The following is an 18,500-nucleotide window of genomic DNA, read 5'->3' on the forward strand; positions in this document are numbered from 1 at the left end:
AGCTCTCGCTTCCAGGAATATGGATTGAGGGTCTAGTCGTCAACAGAACCCCAGTCTCTAAGCCTTTGATCACTCAGCTGCACAGCATGCACGAGTGACCTGGAAGAGTCTTCCTGCAACTTGGCTTCTATACATAGATTTTCCATAGCAAAATTCAGTAGCTTGCTGTCTGTAAAGGGAATAAAAACTCATTGTTCTAATTCTGTAAATCACTGTAAATGTTAATTTCCCTTTTTTTTTCTTTTAGGAATCTGTGGATTTTTGTTTCCAAGTTTACAGAATTTGATGCCCGAAAACTGCATAAGTTATACAAGATGGCTCATAAGAAAAGGTCTCAAGAAGAGGAGGTAAAATGCAGATTTAATCCGAGTTCAACAAATGAGACCAATTACGCACAAAATTCCATAGCCAGTGTTCTTCCCTGGGGAGGCGGTCAGAGAACCCTGGCTTGCAGAGGGGCTGAGATCCCTGGCGTTTCCCTTTTGTTTACAGATGGCCACACAGGTCCACGACAGGTGACAGTGGCTACCGTGGGCCACAGAAGGAGCCACCCTATCGAGTGCAGTGTGTGTAGTCACTCGGTTAGCCGCACGGTCGCCACATAGCAAAGACTGTGTTAGTGGGAGAAGTGAAACTATGCTGCATTCTGACAGAGCTCACTGTGTGTTCTTGTGACCTGGAGTCATTTCTCCACCACGTCTTCTCTTCTTCCATTTGTACATGGGTTACAGTAGCTTAGTAAATTGGGATCCTAATAGGTAACAGGGTTGTGGGCAATGCTTTTCTTGCTGTTTTCTGGGCCATGTCCTTGCTGTCCTTCCAGTCTTTGTACGTAAAAAGATCTCAACTGCCTGCTTCAGGAGCAAATCCGAGAAGTGTCCGTTCGTGGCCTCGCCTTCGCTGGAATGGGGATGGCAAGGCGTGGCCTGGCTGAGCCGCAGAGGCCAGGCTCCCTGTGCAGGCACGCCCACTCGCTGGGCTGCCACTTGCCACATGGGTCCATCTGAGCACACTCGGTAGCCCCTCCACGAGCTTGCCTGCTCTCTGAGGGCAGGGATTCTGCGTCCTCTCCCCACTGCTGGGTCCTCAGTGCCGTGGAGTGGTGCCAGGGACAGGGCAGGTGCTCAGAAGTGCTTGTGCCCTCAGGTATCTGGCAGTCAACTTTGTGTGGAGGAACAGGCTGCTGCAGCAACACACGGGAACGCTGCATGCTACTGCTGGGTGTCCCTGCAGACCAGCGTGCTGTAAGAAGTCTAAAAGAACAGGCTCAGGAGGTGAAGCAGGTGGGAAGGCCCTTAGGAGGACGTGAAAATGAGGATGAGGGTCTGACAGTGGACACGTGGGGGCATTTAAAGGCTCATAGAAATATGAAGCATGAAAAAACTGTGTTCTTTTCAGAATTTTTTGCACCAAAGTAAGCTCACCTTTCATTTCCATTTTCTACTAACTTTTTGAAGCACCCTTGTAATGGTGAAAGGCTTAATTTAGTTATCGGAAGTCAGTATAAGTTGAATATCAGAAGTGGTGATCTTGTAGTAGTGGGAATACACACAGCCTGTCTAGAGGACAGTTGCGCAAGCTTTGATGAGAAGCTAAATGTGCAGTTCTGCTTCTGAGAACTCAATTTAAGGATTTAATTAAGGATGTAAACATATTTGTAATGGGAATGAATAAAAATAAAACACAACAGTAAGAAACAGTTAAATAGATCATATATCCACCTGGGGAGAACTGTTTAATCATTAAATGTAGGACTGTAGGAATAAGTATTCACCTGGGAAGATTGTCGTATTGAGCTAAAAAAATTTTTGTTGTAAAAAAATCTAGAAACAAAAACAAAGTAGCCATAGACTAAATGATCATCAGTAGATCCATCAGTGGTTAGGTTTTTGGGTCGCTCTGTATTTGTGTTTCTGTTTGCTGTGTGTGTGCGTGGGATTCATTGAAAGGGTTTTCCTTGCTGACTTTGGTGTCTGGTGGGGTTGTTTGTGGTGAGCCGTGGAGAGGTGCTGCTCACGGTTTGCACAGTGCAGGATCACGCCCTGAGAGTGCCGACAGCCGAGGCACCGGCTGCAAGCCGTGTGGTGTTCTCGTACCTGGCAGTGGAGGTGCGTTTTCTCGTAGTGACCCAGCAGGTTGAGCTCAGCACGTGGATTCCTGCTAGGCCGTGGGAGCTCTTTCTGGTAAGAGGGTGTAAGTGACATGTGCAAGTCAGGGAAACCAGGAAGGAAGTGGAGGGGATATTTATTATTTATTTTGCTCCTGGGAGTCGAGCCTGGGATCCTGAACGTCTTTGGTTTCCTCTAACTCTACAGGAGCAGAAGAAGAAAGATGACGTGACCGGTGGTAAGAAGCCGTTTCGCCCAGAGGCCTCGAGCTCAAGCCGGGACTCTCTGATCTCTCAGTCCCACACCTCTCACAGCCTTCACCCGCAGAAGCCTCATTTGCCTGCCTCCCATGGCCCACAGATGCATGGACACCCAAGAGATAACTACAGTCACCCCAACAAGAGACACTTTAGTAACGCAGGTAGGGCACTGAGCGAGTCTTTACAGGGTGCTGGGGAACCCAGCCGTTCCCTTCCCAAAGACAGCGGCTGTACAAGGTGATGGAGAACCCAGTTGTTCCCTTCCCAAAGACAGCGGCTGTACAAGGTGCTGGGGAACCCAGCCGTTCCCTTCCCAAAGACAGCGGCTGTACAAGGTGCTGGGGAACCCAGCCGTTCCCTTCCCAAAGACAGCGGCTGTACAAGGTGATGGAGAACCCAGTTGTTCCCTTCCCAAAGACAGCGGCTGTACAAGGTGATGGAGAACCCAGTTGTTCCCTTCCCAAAGACAGCAGCTGTACAAGGTGCTGGGGAACCCAGCCGTTCCCTTCCCAAAGACAGCGGCTGTACAAGGTGCTGGGGAACCCAGCCGTTCCCTTCCCAAAGACAGCGGCTGTACAAGGTGATGGAGAACCCAGTTGTTCCCTTCCCAAAGACAGCGGCTGTACAAGGTGATGGAGAACCCAGTTGTTCCCTTCCCAAAGACAGCGGCTGTACAAGGTGATGGAGAACCCAGTCGTTCCCTTCCCAAAGACAGCGGCTGGACCCTGTGCCCTGTCCTGCAGCACTGTGCTGGGGTCTCTCTTTCCCGAGATAAAGCGTGAAATAAAGATGCCGACGACCGTTAACTGCAGCTGTAGATGAAGAAGAAGTAGCTATCATAAACAAAAGACAAGTGACAGTCGTAGCGGGAAGCATACGTTCTGTATGACAGGTAGATAGTCAAAACTGCTAATAATGAAAGAACCCTCGTAAATTGTTAGAAAAATGGGCAAAGGATCGTCAAGAGTTAGAGCCTTCATATCGGGAGAAAAGGTACCATACCTCCGATTAGCCGTTAGTGTCCAAAATGTACAAGAAACTCAGTAACAAGAAACAGCCTAACTAAAAGATTGGTAGTGGACCTCAAGAGACATTTCTGAAAAGAAGACTTGCAGATGGCCAATGGGTATATGAAAAATGCTGGACATCACTAATCATCAGGGAAATGCGAATTAAAATCTCAGTGAGCTGTCTCCGCACATCCTTTAGAATGACCATAACCGAAACGACAAGGGGTAGGTGTTGGGCCTTTCAGTCAAGCCATCACTTGGGTCCCCCACATCTCAGATTTGAGTGTCTGGGCTTGAGTTCCAGCTGCACTCTGATTCCAGCTTCCTGCTGCTGTGCTTGGTCGGAGGCAGCAGGTGGCGGCTCTCACGGTTGAGTGCCTGCTACCTGAGAGGGAGACTTGCAGTGAGATCCTGGCTCCTGGCTTTGTTTGGCCTGGCCCGGCCTGACTGTTGTGGGCATTTGCTGAGTAAACCGGTGGCTGGGAGATCCCTTTCCATCTCTGCCTTAAAATGGGCAGATAGATTTTTTTTAACTAAGTGTTGGTGAGGATGTGGAAGGAACCCTTACCTGCTTTCAGTGTATCCGCTGCAGAAAGCAGTGTGGAAGCTCCTTTTCAGAAAACTAAAAGCAGAGCCAACATGACCCACCAGTCTCACCACGGCATGGGTAGAGAAGTCTTTTTTTTTTCTGCCAAGGCCACTTGAATATTTATAACACTCCAAATGATCAGCTTAAAAATTAGCCTGCTGTTGGCTGGCGCCGCGGCTCACTAGGCTAATCCTCCACCTGCGGCACCGGCACACCGGGTTCTAGTCTCGGTTGAGGCACCAGATTCTGTCCCAGTTGCCCCTCTTCCAGGCCAGCTCTCTGCTGTGGCCCGGGAGGGCAGTGGAGGATGGCCCAAGTGCTTGGGCCCTGCACCCCATGGGAGGCCAGGAGAAGCACCTGGCTCCTGCCATCAGATCAGCGCGGTGCACCAGCCGCAACGCATTGGCTGTAGCAACCACTTAGGGGGTGAACCAATGGAAAAAAGGAAGACCTTTCTCTCTGTCTCTCTCTCACTGTCTAACTCTGCCTGTCAAATTTTTTTTTTTTTTTTTTTTTTTTTGACAGGCAGAGTGGACAGTGAGAGAGAGAGACAGAGAGAGAAAGGTCTTCCTTTGCCGTTGGATCACCCTCCAATGGCCGCCGCTGCAGCCGGCGCACCGCGCTGATCCGATGGCAGGAGCCAGGATCCAGGTGCTTTTCCTGGTCTCCCATGGGGTGCAGGGCCCAAGCACCTGGGCCATCCTCCACTGCACTCCCTGGCCATAGCAGAGAGCTGGCCTGGAAGAGGGGCAACCGGGACAGAATCCGGCGCCCCCACCGGGACTAGAACCCGGTGTGCCGGCGCCGCATGGTGGAGGATTAGCCTATTGAGCCACGGCGCCGGCTTAAAAATTTTTTTTAAAAAATTAGCCTGCTATAAATTTTGAGTCCCACCTGCAAGTTGCCTTGGTAGGGCCAGACCAAATAATTTTGTGGGCCTTAGCTGGCCCACCGGCTGTGCTGTTGGATATATATCCAAAGGAAGTGGAATGAGAGTGTCGAAGAGATACCTCCACCGCTGTGTTCACTGAAGCACTGTTCAGTGTTCTAGATGCAGCACCAGCCTAGGTGTCCATTAGATGAGGAGAGAAAACGTGGCGGATACACTGAGCTGCACCGTGGAGTAGCGTTCCGCCGTGGCAGTGCATCCAGTGCTGTCATTGGCAGCAGCGTTTGCGCCTAGAGGGCGTCATGCTCAGGGAAAGAAGCCTGGCACAGGCTCTCACCCACAGAGTGTGACGGACAGAGCCTGGAGGAGCAGAGGGTAGGACAGTGGTCAGCAGGGAGAAGGTACACAGGAGGAGGTGTGCTGCTCACCGGGTGCAGGATCGAGCTAGGAGGCGGAACGGCACAACAGGTGACTAGTTATGACGCATTCTGGGAAATCGGAGAACAGCAAGTGTGTGAGGTAATGCCGATGTTAATTAGCTCGGTTTGGTCATTATGTACGTATTTTAAAACATGCTATGCTCGATAAGTAGATGCCATTTCTGTTAGTGAAAATTTTCTGAAAAAAAAAAAAAAAACAAAAAACAAAAAACAAAAAACAAAAAACAAAAAAACCAAAATCCTGAGGCAGGTGTTTGGCCTGGCCGTTAAGCTGCCACTTGGCGCTGCCTTGCGCGTTTGGGTCCTGGCTCTGCTCCCAATTCCTGCTTCCTGTTGGCGCCACCCGGAGGCAGCGGTGAGGGCTCCACTAGTTGGGTTCTTGCCACCCTCGTGGGAGTCCTGGATTGGATACTTGGCTCCCAGTTTTGTCCTGGCCCAGCCTAGCCCAGTCCTGGCCATTGTGAGCATTTAGTGTGGGAGCTAAATGGGAGCTCTCTGTGTCTCTGCCTCTCAAATAAATAAATAAAATCAAAGATTTTAAATAAAAACAAGCTCTTGAAACAAAGTTCAAAGAAAGGGAATGCAGACTGAGTTGAAGTCTTGGACCATTGATTAGAAGAAGAGCTGTGTTTATGTGTGGCAAAGAAAGTAGAGACAAGAAGTTCACCGATTTTCTTTTTTAATCATTCAGATGAGCAAAGAAGTAAGAGATACGCAGTTGCTAAAAGTGTGAATTGCTACCATCTTTTCCGAATACTCAGAGATGTCTAAAGGCATAGGCACTTTAACAGTGATTTCTGCTGGAGTCTCCAGTATGAGTGAAGACGCGCCCGTGTGCGGGTGCCCTTCCAGACTGCTAGTGACCCTGCATGTGCGTCAGTGCGGGGTGGGCGCATGAGCAGGAGGACGTCTTCACGAAAATACTGCTCTCAGTTGTTAGAAAGAACGAGTCGGCTCTTTAGATAAAGCACCGGAGGGCAAGAAAGCAGTAGTAGCAACAAAAGCCTCCCTGCGCGCGGACCTCAATGGCCGTCAGTGAGTTCAGTCTCAGTTCGCTCTGGTGGGAAATCCCATCCCCACAGCGCAGCCTCTCCCGGCTCACCCTCCCCTCCTTCTCTGCCCGCCACCAGCCTGCTCCCTGCCTCTGGTCACACTCCCCTGGATAGTATCACACACATGTGACCTCCTGTGTCTGCCTTCTTTAGCTGGCATAGTGTTTTCTTTCTATTTTTAGTTACTTTTTTTTTTTTTATTTGAAAAGCCAGAAAAGCAAATAGAGAGGGACAAAGAGAAAGGTCTTTGTCTGCTGGTTCACTCCCAAAATAACTGCACCAGACAGGGCTGGGCAGACCGAGGCCAGGTGCCTGGCACTCAGTCTGAGTCTCCCATGTCGGTGGCAGGGCCCCAAGAACTTGAGTGGCCCCCCGCTCCCTCCCAGGGTAGGTAGCAGGAGAGTGGCTCCGGAAGTGGAGACGAGACTTGAACCTGGATACTCTGATATGGGCGGCAGGCTAATATTCCATTGTTTGGATAGAGCACATTTTGTTCCTTCATTGGTAGGCATTTGGAGTGTTCTGCTTTGGGACTGTTGTGAATAGTAATGTGAACACTGATGTACAAATAGGTATTGAGTACCTGTTTTTGATTGTTTGAAGTATTGACCTAGAAGGGAGTTGCTGCCGGCACCACAGCTCACTAGGCTAATCCTCCACCTTGAGGCGCCGGCACACCGGGTTCTAGTCCTGGTCGGGGCGCCGGATTCTGTCCCGGTTGCCCCTCTTCCAGGCCAGCTCCCTGCTGGCTCATGCAGTGATTCTGTGCTTGGTTTTTTGAGATACTGCCAAACCGATCTCGGTGGCATGTGTTTGAATAACGCATTTACATGAGCACGGAGAGACATGAAGGCACGCACACCACGCACACTGAGGGCAGTGGCCGTTCCCGGGGTGCAGGAACGGAAGGAAGGTTGGCAGAAATGATGAAGAATCCACCCGCTGTCTGCTGCTGCCTGAGTTAGAGTGAGCGTGAATTAGTTGTTTTTGTTTTAAAGATTTCTTTTATTTGTTTGGGAGAGTTACAGAGATCTTCTGTTGTCTGATTCCCTCCCCAGATGGCCACACAGCCAGGCTGAAGCCAGGAGCCAGAAGCTCCATTGGGGTCCCCCACACGGGTGCAGGGGCCCAAAGACTTGGCCCATCTTCTGCTGCTTTCCTAGGTGCATTAGCAGGGAGCTGGATCAGAAGTGGAGCAGCTGGGCCTTGAACCTGTGCCCGTGTGGGATGCCGGTGTCACAGGCAGTGGCTTTACCCCTTATGCCATAATGGTGACCCTCCTTTTATTTTGTTAAATGAATTTTTTTAAAGATAAGAAGAAAGGGGAAAAAATCATAGGATGAACCTTAAAAAGTATATAACATATATAGACGTGTAGTGTAAGGTTGATCTTACAAAGATTCAAATATTCTATAATAATCAAAATGAAATATCCTTTTCTTTGTAAGCTTCAGTTCTAGAATTTCCATTTGAATTAAAACACACATTCCAGTCTTCTGGTAGAATCCTCGAGCTTTTAAAAACAACTGCTGAGAAGTCCTTGCCCTCCGACTTCCCGTGAGCGATTGCCGCCGTGAGCGTTTCCTCCCGCTTTCAGCCCTGTTCTGGTCTCGTGCCTGGGTTTGCTCAGAGGGGGACACCGCTGTCGACGTTGTAGGGCTCCAGGTGGTCCCTTCCTGAAGAGAGCGTTCGCCTGTTCCCCAGGGCGCCCGGAGCGGGTGACCCCGCTGTCTGCGGATCCCTGCTGCGGACGCTCCCCGGCTCCTCTGCTGGGCTGCCCTCTGGCGGCCTTGGCCGCCGCCCGCGTGTCCCGTAGCCGCCTGCTCCCTGCAGATTCAGTGGCCACGCACTTGAAGTCTCCCAAGGGTGCAGTGCCCCTGCCGTCCAGAGAGCCTACAGGAGCTCTGCTGCTTTCTCTGCTTATCCAGAGCAGTTGCTCGGCCCAGCCCAGCCCCAGAGAGGTCTGACACCTCCTGCTGTCGCCAGAACCACGGAACCGGGCCAGCCCGTGCCGGTGCTGCCTGCGACCCCGCGAGCCCTGACCGCCTGACCTGGGAGTGGATGCCCCCTGGTGTGAATAAGTTTTCACAGCCCTGGTAGCAGAGGTGTTTGACAGCTGTCTGGGATCTGGCTTTCCACTTGTTTGGAAGCCCCCTGCAGCTGGCCCTGCACATGAGATGTCTCTCCTTGCCGTCTGTTGAGCCTTGGGTTGACTAGTCTGAAGGTTTTTATTCCCTGATCCTTCGGCTGATCACCCAGATCAGGTGATTAGGCCTCTGGGTGACTGCATTCTGTTAACGATGACAGTTTCTAAGGGGCGCAGCTTTCCTGGTGCCGTCACACTCTGGGTCTGCAGGAAACGCTGGAGGGCCAGCAGAAGCAGTGGAGGCATTTACTTGGTGGCAGGATAGTGACGCAGTTGTAAGCAGGAACGGAGCTCCCCTGAGCCCACGTCTCTCCTGGGCTGAAGGAATAGAGCAGCACAGAGCCGCTGACTCGGAGCAGCAGACACCGGTGCTGGCATCGCGGCGCGGCTGGGGGAGCCAGGGCTTGCGCTTCGGGAGCCCGCTTCCGAGTGCCCACCTGAGTCCTGGCTCCTCTGCTTCTGCTGCAGCTTCCTGTTCATGGGCCTGGAAGGCAGTGAGGGTAGAGCAAGTGCTGGACTTGCGGCTACGTCACGCACGTCTGTCTCAGGCCTGCCTCTGCCTTTTTTTTTTTTTTTTTTTTTGGCTAAGATTTGTTTTGTTTATTTGAAAGAGTTACAGAGAGAAGCAGACCCAAAGAGAGAGAGGTCTTCCATCTGCTGGTTCACTCCCCAAATGGCCACAGTGGCCAGAGCTGCGCTGATCCGAAGCCAGGAGTTCTCTGGGTCTCCCATGTGGGTGCAGGGGCCCAAGGACTTGGGCCATCTCCTACTGCTTCCCCAGGCCACAGCAGAGAGCTGGATCAGAAGTGGAGCAGATGGGACTCCAACCATCACCCATGTGAGACGCTGGCGCGCAGGTGGCAGCTTTAACATGCTACCCTACAGCACCGGCCCTACCTCTGCCTCTTTCAAATGATGTCTGTCATTGGATTGAGGGCTCAGCTTAAATCTAAGGTGATCTCGCCAATATCCTTACTTTTTTTTTTAACATCTGCAAAAGCCATATTTCTAGGTGAAGTCACTCAAAATTGGATGTGCATTTCAGGGCTGCAGTGCAGCCTGGACGGCTTCCGCCCCTGGACTCCTGGGCTTGCGCTGCCTTTTCTGATGCTAGCGATTCTTTTCCTCAGGAGAGGAGGGGCAGAAGTCAAGTGGACCTTAGTTTGGCCTTGCCCTTGATAGCTAGCGTGCTGACCCACGTCAGCGTGCTGACCCACGCCAGAGCTAGCGTGCTGACCCACGCCAGAGCTAGCGTGCTGACCCACGCCAGAGCTAGCGTGCTGACCCACGTCAGAGCTAGCGTGCTGAGCCACGTCAGAGCTAGCGTGCTGACGCCAGAGCTAGCGTGCTGACCCACGTCAGAGCTAGCGTGCTGACCCACGTCAGAGCTAGCGTGCTGAGCCACGTCAGAGCTAGCGTGCTGACCCACGCCAGAGCTAGCGTGCTGACCCACGCCAGAGCTAGCGTGCTGAGCCACGTCAGAGCTAGCGTGCTGACCCACGCCAGAGCTAGCGTGCTGACCCATGCCAGAGCTAGCGTGCTGACCCACGCCAGAGCTAGCGTGCTGACCCACGCCAGAGTTGGAGGAGCTGCTTTCCCTGCAGGAGATTGAGGTCCACTTCTCTGGTACAGCCTTGAGAACAGTGGTAGGTGTGATCTGGAGAGCTGTCCAGAGACCAGGCATCGCACTTTACCAGTGGAGGGGCTAGAGGTGGAGCAGGTGGAGCTGCCGCCTGCAGTGCTGGCATCTCTTATGGGCGCTGGTTCAAGTCCCAGCTGCTCCACTTCAATCCAGCTCCCTGCTAGTGTGCCTGGGCAAGCAGCGGAAGGTGCCCTGGTTGTTGTGGCCGTTTGGCAAGTGAAACAGCAGACAGAAGTATTTTTTTAAAGATATGTTTATTTATTTGAAAGGCAGAGTCACAGAGAGAGAGACAGAGGGGGAGGGTAGAGGATCTTCCATCCACTGGTTCACTCCCCAGATGGCTGCAGCGGCTGGAGCTGTGCTGATCCAAAACCAGGAGCCAGGAGCTTCCCCCAGGTCTCCCACACAGGTGCAAGGGCTCAAGCACTTGGGCCAGCCGGATCGAAGTTCTCCTGCCGTGTCTGTCTGTCTCTCTCTTGCTAACCTTGCCTTTCAAATAAATAAATATTTAAAAAAATTGTGGGTGTGGAAACGGAGGGTGAATCTCGGGAGCTCATCCTCTGAATCGCTGGCCCCTTCTGTTTGCTTAGTGAAAACTTACTTTAAGGGTTTGCCATACATTGGAAGACAGAGAACACAGTAATAGTTGGTGCGGTCTTGGGAGAGAGGTGGTGGATTCTTAGTGCCCTAAAACACGGGGGCAGGAGTAGCCCGCTCGTTACCGAGGTGTTCAGCTGCAGCAGCAGGCCCGGGGGAGGGCTCAGTGTCTGTCCCTGCCCTGTGCCCACCTCCACCGGATTCGGCGAGTGTGGAGCACGGCTGCTTCCTGCAGTCACCAGACCTCTCTTCCCTTCCCTTCAGATCGAGGAGACTGGCCGAGGGACAGGAAGTTCAGCTACAGTGGCGGCGGCGGCAACCCGCCGTGGGGCGGTGACAGGCACCATCAGTACGAGCAGCACTGGTACAAGGACCACCACTATGGGGACCGGCGACACATGGATGCCCACCGTTCCGGAAGCTATCGGCCCAACAACCTGTCCCGGAAGAGACCTTATGATCAGTACGGCAGTGACCGGGACCACCGGGGACACCGAGATTATTACGACAGGTGCGGGGGCCTGGGAGGCGGGGGCGAGCCCGCGTCCATCCCGCGCTGCGTCTGCCACGGAGGGGCTGCAGGGGGCTGCAGGGGAGTCGTGTGCTGCAGGATGGTCAGGAGTAGGGAGTTTGAGTTTCTTTTGCCGTTGGGACCGGGGAGGCTGCGGATCTGGGTCTGAACCATCAAGAGTCGGAACTCAAAGTGGCATCCGGGAAGGGTGCCCAGAGACGAGCTGGAGGCGGGGCAGTGCCCTGAACGCCAGCGTGCGGGTTTATGTACAGACGTCTGGGTCATAGGAACCTCCAAGAAAATGTAGAGAAGTGGCAGCATGCATCCTGGAGTGAGCAGCCAGGCTTCCTGAGGTCTGTAGGGTCCCTTAGCTGCTGGGCATGCGTGGTTGGGAGTCAGTGGTAGGAGGGGCCGCGGTTTGAAAGCTGAGAGCTGGCAGTGCAGGAGGGGCCAGCGCACGTCCCCTGCACCTCCTGTGTCAGGACTGGACTGCGTCACCCTGCAGCGGCTTTGTTCTCCCCGGGTTTAAGTGGGAACATTTCATACGCACACCTCGGGGTCCTGCTTCCCTCTGGGAGGCCGTCTCCCTTGGCTGTCCTTTTCACAACCCTCATCGTCCGTGCCGCGGTTTGTGCTTCTTAGCTTGAATCTCTAGGTTCAGCATTTCTATACTGTTTGGATATTTTTACAGCAGTCTTGGGACAGCCTGTCTCTCTGGAGCAGTTGCGTCACACCGATGTGAACCTGCTTGAAGCTGCCCCTAACTCGCTCAGGATCTGGGTTTTGTTTAGTTGGTTGTTTTTTTTTTCTTTTGTAGTGATATTTTCTCTCTTTTGGTTGGTTTTTATTTATTTATTTTATTTTATTTTTTTGACAGGCTGAGTGGACAGTGAGAGAGAGAGACAGAGAGAAAGGTCTTCCTTTGCCGTTGGTTCACCCTCCAATGGCCGCCGCGGCCGGCGCACCGCGCTGATCCGATGGCAGGAGCCAGGTGCTTTTCCTGGTCTCCCATGGGGTGCAGGGCCCAAGCACCTGGGCCATCCTCCACTGCACTCCCTGGCCACAGCAGAGAGCTGGCCTGGAAGAGGGGCAACCGGGACAGAATCCGGCGCCCCAACCGGGACTAGAACCTGGTGTGCCGGCGCCGCAAGGCGGAGGATTAGCCTAGTGAGCTGCGGCGCCGGCCGTTGGTTGGTTTTTATTATTGTTTCTAAGTTTGCTAATGCAAGCAGGCTTCAGAAAGTTCATGGAAAAACTATGCATACATTTCAATGTTCTTTGCACCAAATGTCCTTTTAATTCCATTTTCCATTAATTCTTGAGGTGGTATTTTCAGTTTTAACTCCTGGTCCGCTGTGAGATGCATCCAGTGTGTTTGTGTTTCAGAAACTTAAATGTCTCTAGAAGCTGGATTCGAGTCTCTTTAAAAAGCCTGCCTGTCTGTCTGGAGCCTTCCGTGCCTGGGGGTGCGACGGTGTCTGTGCTTGAGCTCCTGGGCGTGGATTCGTTCCTGTGCCTTTGCTGGCTGCTTCACGGGTGTCCCTCGGGGCTGACCTCTCTGTGGAGTCTGGGCTGTCTCTGTGCCCAGGAACGTGGCTGTGTGCACACGCAGTGCACCGTGTTGAGTGGCGGCCACGCTGGGCCCACGAGTGCCCTGGAGCTGGGTCAGGGCAAGCGACCGCCAGGAGGAAGCAGCTGAGGCCTTGCTGTCAGCGGGGACCTGTCCTGCCCAGCGCCAGGCCTCGGGAGGCTCTGGGAGAGCGCGGGGCACTGCAGCCGCGTGGCTGCTGGGTGGCTCTTTCCCTGGCCTCGGGGGTGTGCGGGCACGACAGGGCAGGGTTCCAGTGCGTATGAGGGTGCCTTTCTCTGTGCGCAGCCCTCTCCTCTCTGGGCACTCTGGCTGCCGGGGTCTGAGGAGCCCGCTGGCTCTCTGGCTTTTCCCTCTGGCCGCAGGCCGGACGCTCCCAGGACAGGAAAGGCTGTCGGAGGCTCACCTCGTTGGCTTCCGTCTGAGGAGTCCCTGCTCGCGTTGCCTACCGTGTGGTGCTTTGAAAACCGTCGTCCATACGCTCTGTCCCTTTGGGAGGCTGTCACTCCCTGGGCTGGAGCTGCGCGCACCCTGTCCTCGCTCTCTCTGCCGCGGAACTCAGATGCAGCTGTCGCGGGGTGTGCAGTCAGCGTCGTTCAGTGTCGCGGCTCTCCAGTTCCAGAACTTGTGGTCACCCCGAGAAATCCCTGGCGCCGTGAAGTGCGCGCCCCACCCTCCCCTCTCCCCAGCTCCTGGCACCCGCCACCTGCCTGCCGTTTCAGGGCCGCCTGTTCCACGTCTCGATGTTTCCTGTGGGAGGAACCCCGCGTGACCGTCTGTGTCTGCCTTTGTTCATGGATGTCATGGGTTCAATGAGTTACTTTGTCTTTGTTTTTTTTAAAGGCAGCGTGATAGAGGGCCATACGTTCCGTCTGCTAGTTCACCCGCTGTGTGCCCCCCACAGCTGGGGCTGGGCTAGGCTGAAGCCAGGAGCCCAGAACTCACTGCACAGTTCCCTGGGTGGGAGTCAGGGCCCCGTCGCTTTAGCCGTTGTCTGCTGCCTTCTGAGATGTGCATTCCAGGGAGCTGGACTGGCAGCAGAGCCTGGACTTGAACCCAGGGACTCCAGAGTGGGGCGTGAGCATCCCCCGCGTGTTCTACCCGCTGTACTGACACCTGCCTCTGCTTCACTCTGTCCAGGGCTGCACTGTACCCCACTGATGCTTGGATCACAGTTTGTTTATCTGCTCACCACGGGTGGGCACTTGAGTTGTTTCCATCTTTGTGCCTTTGTGAGTGATGCTACCGGGAACACGGGCACATGAGTGTTTGCTCAGATACCTGTTCTCCGTTCCTCTGGGGAGAAGCGATCATACGGTTTCCCTGTGTCTAACTTGTGGAGAAACTTGCGACCTGTCTTCCACAGTCGCTGAACCGTTGTATATTCCTGCGTTAGCAGTTTTCCCACCTCTTCACCAATACTCATTTTCTATTTTTAAATTTTCTTTTCAACAGAGGCATCCTGGTGGGTGTCAGGTGTCTCGTGGATTTGAGTGGCATTTCTGTCACGATAAACGGTGTTTATGCAGTGCTTGTTACCAGCTGCTTGTGTCTTTGGAGAAGTGTCTGTTCAGGTCCACTGCCTGTTTGTTGTATTTGTTTACTTTCAAAGATTTACTTGTCTGAAAGGCAGAGTTAGAGGGAGAAGAAAGACCTTCCGTTTACTGGCTCACTCCTCCAACGGCTGCAGCAGGGCGGGGCCAGGCCGAAGTGGGGAGTCTGGAACTCCACCCAGACCTCCCACGTGGGTGCAGGGGCCCAGGGACGCGGGCGTCTTCCGCTGATGCCCAGGTGCTCCGTTTTCAGAGACGGGCAGCTGGGACTTGAACCGGCGTCCATCAGGGATGCGGCAGTCAGGCGGCGTGACCCGCGCCATGACGCTGGCCTCCTCTGCCTGTTTTTGAGTTGGGTTCTTTGTCCTGCTGCTGCTGGTTACACCAATCCTGGTTCTACAGTAGAACAAGCGGTGTACAAACCGTGATCCAAACTACAGATCTTAATGCTCTCACAGCAAGCTGATTTTTACATTCATTTTATCGTCCCTTCCCTTGTTCTCGAGTGTTCAGGTTGACTGTGGCCTTTGCTGTTAGTAGTACCTCAAACACTAATTTCTGTGGCCCTGTGGATCCTCAGCTGGGTCAAGAACTACAGTGATGACGGGCTGTGCCGGTGTTGTGCCAAGGGCAGGCGTAGGGCGGTCCGCCAAGCACAGCGCGTCCCCTCTGTACCACTGCCTACTGATTCCTGACAGTGGACATGCTTGTCCCTGCGTCCTGTGAGTGTGAGGAGAGGCCGCGGTGAGGGCGTCTGGACATGCTTGTCCCTGCGTCCTGTGAGTGTGAGGAGAGGCCAGGGTGAGGGCGTCTGGACATGGTTGTCCCTGCGTCCTGTGAGCGTGAGGAGAGGCCGCGGTGAGGGCGTCTGGACATGCTTGTCCCTGCGTCCTGTGAGTGTGAGGAGAGGCCTCGGTGAGGGCGTCTGGCTTTGCTCTCTCACCTGATCCCGCATCTCTGTTTCAGGCACCATCATGATTCTAAGCGGAGGAGAGCCGATGACTTCAGGCCTCAGAATTACCACCAGCAGGATTTCCGACGGATGTCCGACCACCGGCCCCCTATGGGCTACCACGGCCAAGGACCCTCCGACCACTACCGCTCTTTCCACACAGACAAGCTGGGGGACTATAAACAGCCCCTGCCCCCACTGCACCCTGCGGTCTCAGCGCCCCGCTCACCCCCTTCTCAGAAGTCGCCTCACGACCCCAAGTCCCCCCTGGGCCATCGGTCTCCCCTGGACAGGTCACTAGAACAGAAAAACAACCCAGATTACAGTTGGAATGTTCGGAAAACATAAAGGACGGCTTGAGGGGGCGAGCAGGAGCCAGCGCGCACGCGGCTGTTTTGGTCTGAGCCCCAGCGGCCAGCTTGGAGCCCTGCGAGCGCGGGCTGGGGACACGCGGCTGCCGTCCTCTCTCTGGCCGCAGGAGCGCTTCACGGAGAGCAGGCCCTTGCTCTCGGCAGCTCTCCCACACCTCGGCTCGCCCTCCTCCGTGCCGGCCTGCTCCGGCCTCCCTGACGGGTGCTGGGGGAGGAGGTGACTGTGTGCCCGCGTCGCTGGACCTGCTGCCCTGGGAAGGAACGGGGGCTCCTGGCCTTGGTGTGTGGAGGCTGCGGGGCCTGAGGGCCGGCGTGGGGTTTGGTTCACTGTGACATGACAGGTGCTGCTGAAGGGGTGAGGTCTCGCGGCGGAGGACTTGCAGGGGCGTCCTGGGAAGGATCCGCTCGGCCTCGCCGTGGAGACCCGGGGGTGGGCGGAGTGGGGAGCGCTGCTCCGTGGCCTCTCCCTGCCAACACTAATTTTTCCATGCTGTTTTTGTGCATTTCAAAGGTTTGCTCTCCTGAGTGGGACTGCTTTTCCCCCATGCCAGGGAAAGTGGGGTCCCCCCGGCTGACTTTTGAGTACTGTGATTTAGCCACACCGAAGTCAGCGTGGGCTGGTCTTACTGACTGCGGAGTGGGCTGAGTGAGGGTGGGGTGGGGTGGGGTCGTGTGGCCAGGTTCCTCTGGAGGGGCGGGGTGGAGGCAGAGGCAGGCCTGCGGGCCAGCACAGCACAGCACAGCACTGGTGGGCGCGTCCACGGGCGGCCAGCAGGGTTCCTGGTGGGGTTTGCCCTTGCCAGCCCTTGCAGCAGGTGGGGGAAGCTTTCAGTATTGAGTGGATCAGCCTCTGTAGCCGCCTGCAGCTGGGATTAATTACCCAGAACCCCACACCTCCGCACGGCGCGGCTGCAGGAGCGTTCCCAGCTGAGCTTGGTCTCCTTCAGAATCAGGTCAGTGAATGTGAACCTGGTGGGGAGCGTCCAGGGCTGGGGACCGAGTGCTGGGCAGCGAGAGTCGCCCTGGCGCGGAGCTGAGGACAGGGCCAGGTCAGGGCTGCCGCCATGCCAGTGAGGGCATCCAGCTGCCTGCAGGCGTCCAGGCGTCCAGGCGTCCAGGCGCAGTGCGGTGGGAGAGCCTGCGGAGGGCGAGTGCAGACTCCCGAGCTGACCGTGGGGCCCTTGGGGCCGGACAGCGCCGTTAATGCCTTTACCAAGAAATGCCAAGCCGTCCCGACGTGCCGCGGTGCTGAGCTGCCTGCAGGCCGCTCTGTCCCGGCAGCCTGGGTTGGGAGTCGGCCCGCCCCTCCCGCAGCTGCTCAGCCTGGCCTTGCACCACGCCTGCCACGCCGCCCCGGGGGCAGGCGGGAGGGCGCAGAGGCGCAGCTGCTGCTGGCACCGCTGACTGCTGAGCCAAAGAGGAAGGCGAGGGCGGCCCTTGCGGGGGGAGCTGGGGAGGGGGCGAGCCCCCGGGAGCAGCGTGAGCGGAGCGGGCGCCTTCCCGTACTCCACGTTGCCGACAGGAGACGTGCGTCACCCCCGAAGATGTGCCCTCATGAGAAGCCGCTTCCTTCCGTTCCCACTCAGGCCCCCGAGTGCCACGTGCCGAGCAGGAGGCGGTGTGGGCCAGATCAGTGTTGATTCCGTGTGACAGTATCAGCGCACGTGGGCTGGGGCGGAGGTCCGCGAGCCTCGCACGGCGAGGGTGACCGCAGGTGTGCGCACGCGGCCCTCTCACCTGCGGGGCGGCGCCCGAGGAGTGGGGTGCTGGCTGCGCCGTGGCCGGCAGGACAGGCGAAGCCCAGGCTGACCTCCGAGCCAGGCTCCAGCTGACGGCCCCTCTGCTTGCTCTCCCGCCATCGTTCCTTCAGCGCCGCCAGGGAAACCTGAGCACTCGGCCCGATGCCCGCCTGGCGGTGCAGGTGCGTGGGCGCGATGCCGCCGCGGTCCTAGCAGGCCAAGACCCACTGTCGGCCGGGTGGGCCCGTGCGGGCGGCTGTGCTGGGCGAGAGCCGTGCCAAGGGTCCAGGCTGCTTTAGTCCACCCGTGCCCATCTGTCTTGGGCACAGGTGGCTTTCGTTATTGTAAAATTGTGGACTTTTAAAACCTGTTGACTAAACAGTAATTAATTTATATTTGTGAAAAATGCCACTGTCCTAGTGATTTCTGATGTAAATAAGGTTGTTTATATAGTATGTATTAAATTTTCCTACATTGTAAAACTGCTCTACTTTTGATTCTTACACATTAAAAAGTGTTGCTAAGGATTTCTTAGAATCGGGCTGACACGTTGCATTGCATTGTGGTTTGAACGGCGCGCTGGAGAAGCCTCCTCCCCTCCCGGTGCGGGTCACACCCGGTTTACCCGGCCGGGGCCGAGGCCTTGGGAAGTTGTGTTTCTACCCCAGCTGCTCTGGGCCTGCGCCCCGACACCACCGGGTTCTGAGGTTTTCAGCCCCGGAGCCGCCGTCTGCAGGGTCAGTTCCCTGGCCACAGCCCGCGCTGCACCTCGGGAGGACCTGCGGCTGTAACCGCGTTAAGCAGGGCTGCCCGTAAGGTCCCCAGGGAGCCCCGGGGAGGGCTGAGGCCTGGTGGCCGCATGGAGCAGAAGGCGGTGTGGGCCAGATCAGTGTCGTGCTGTGCGCTATCCAGAAGGGAATGAAAACACCACGTGTGCTGGCCTCAGCGCCACAGGCGTTCTGCGTCCTTGACGGTGGAGACACAGACACAGACGTTAGCTCGAGCCGGGCCTGGCTCCCGCGGGACTCCCAGGTGCGAGGGTTGCTAGGAACT

At 55.5% G+C, this 18,500-nt stretch overlaps 1 protein-coding gene across 10 annotated transcripts in view; it reads left to right on the forward strand.

The window, feature by feature from the left end:
• CHD2 (chromodomain helicase DNA binding protein 2) overlaps positions 1-16,311 on the forward strand; it is a 114,159-nt gene extending 97,848 nt beyond the window's left edge. For all 10 annotated transcript variants that reach the window (XM_051835173.3, XM_089311094.1, XM_070053481.2 and 7 more), the window contains 4 exons: positions 248-347; positions 2,316-2,529; positions 10,998-11,244; positions 15,352-16,311. In XM_051835173.3, coding sequence (XP_051691133.1) covers positions 248-347; positions 2,316-2,529; positions 10,998-11,244; positions 15,352-15,685 — 895 coding nt within the window. In that variant the 3' untranslated portion in view covers positions 15,686-16,311. The remainder of the gene's footprint in view (positions 1-247; positions 348-2,315; positions 2,530-10,997; positions 11,245-15,351) is intronic.
• The last annotated feature ends 2,189 nt before the right edge of the window (positions 16,312-18,500 follow it).

Source organism: Oryctolagus cuniculus, chromosome 12, assembly GCF_051225735.1.
Source record: "Oryctolagus cuniculus isolate XC-2025 breed Fujian yellow rabbit chromosome 12, ASM5122573v1, whole genome shotgun sequence".
Taxonomy (NCBI): Eukaryota; Metazoa; Chordata; class Mammalia; order Lagomorpha; family Leporidae; genus Oryctolagus; species Oryctolagus cuniculus.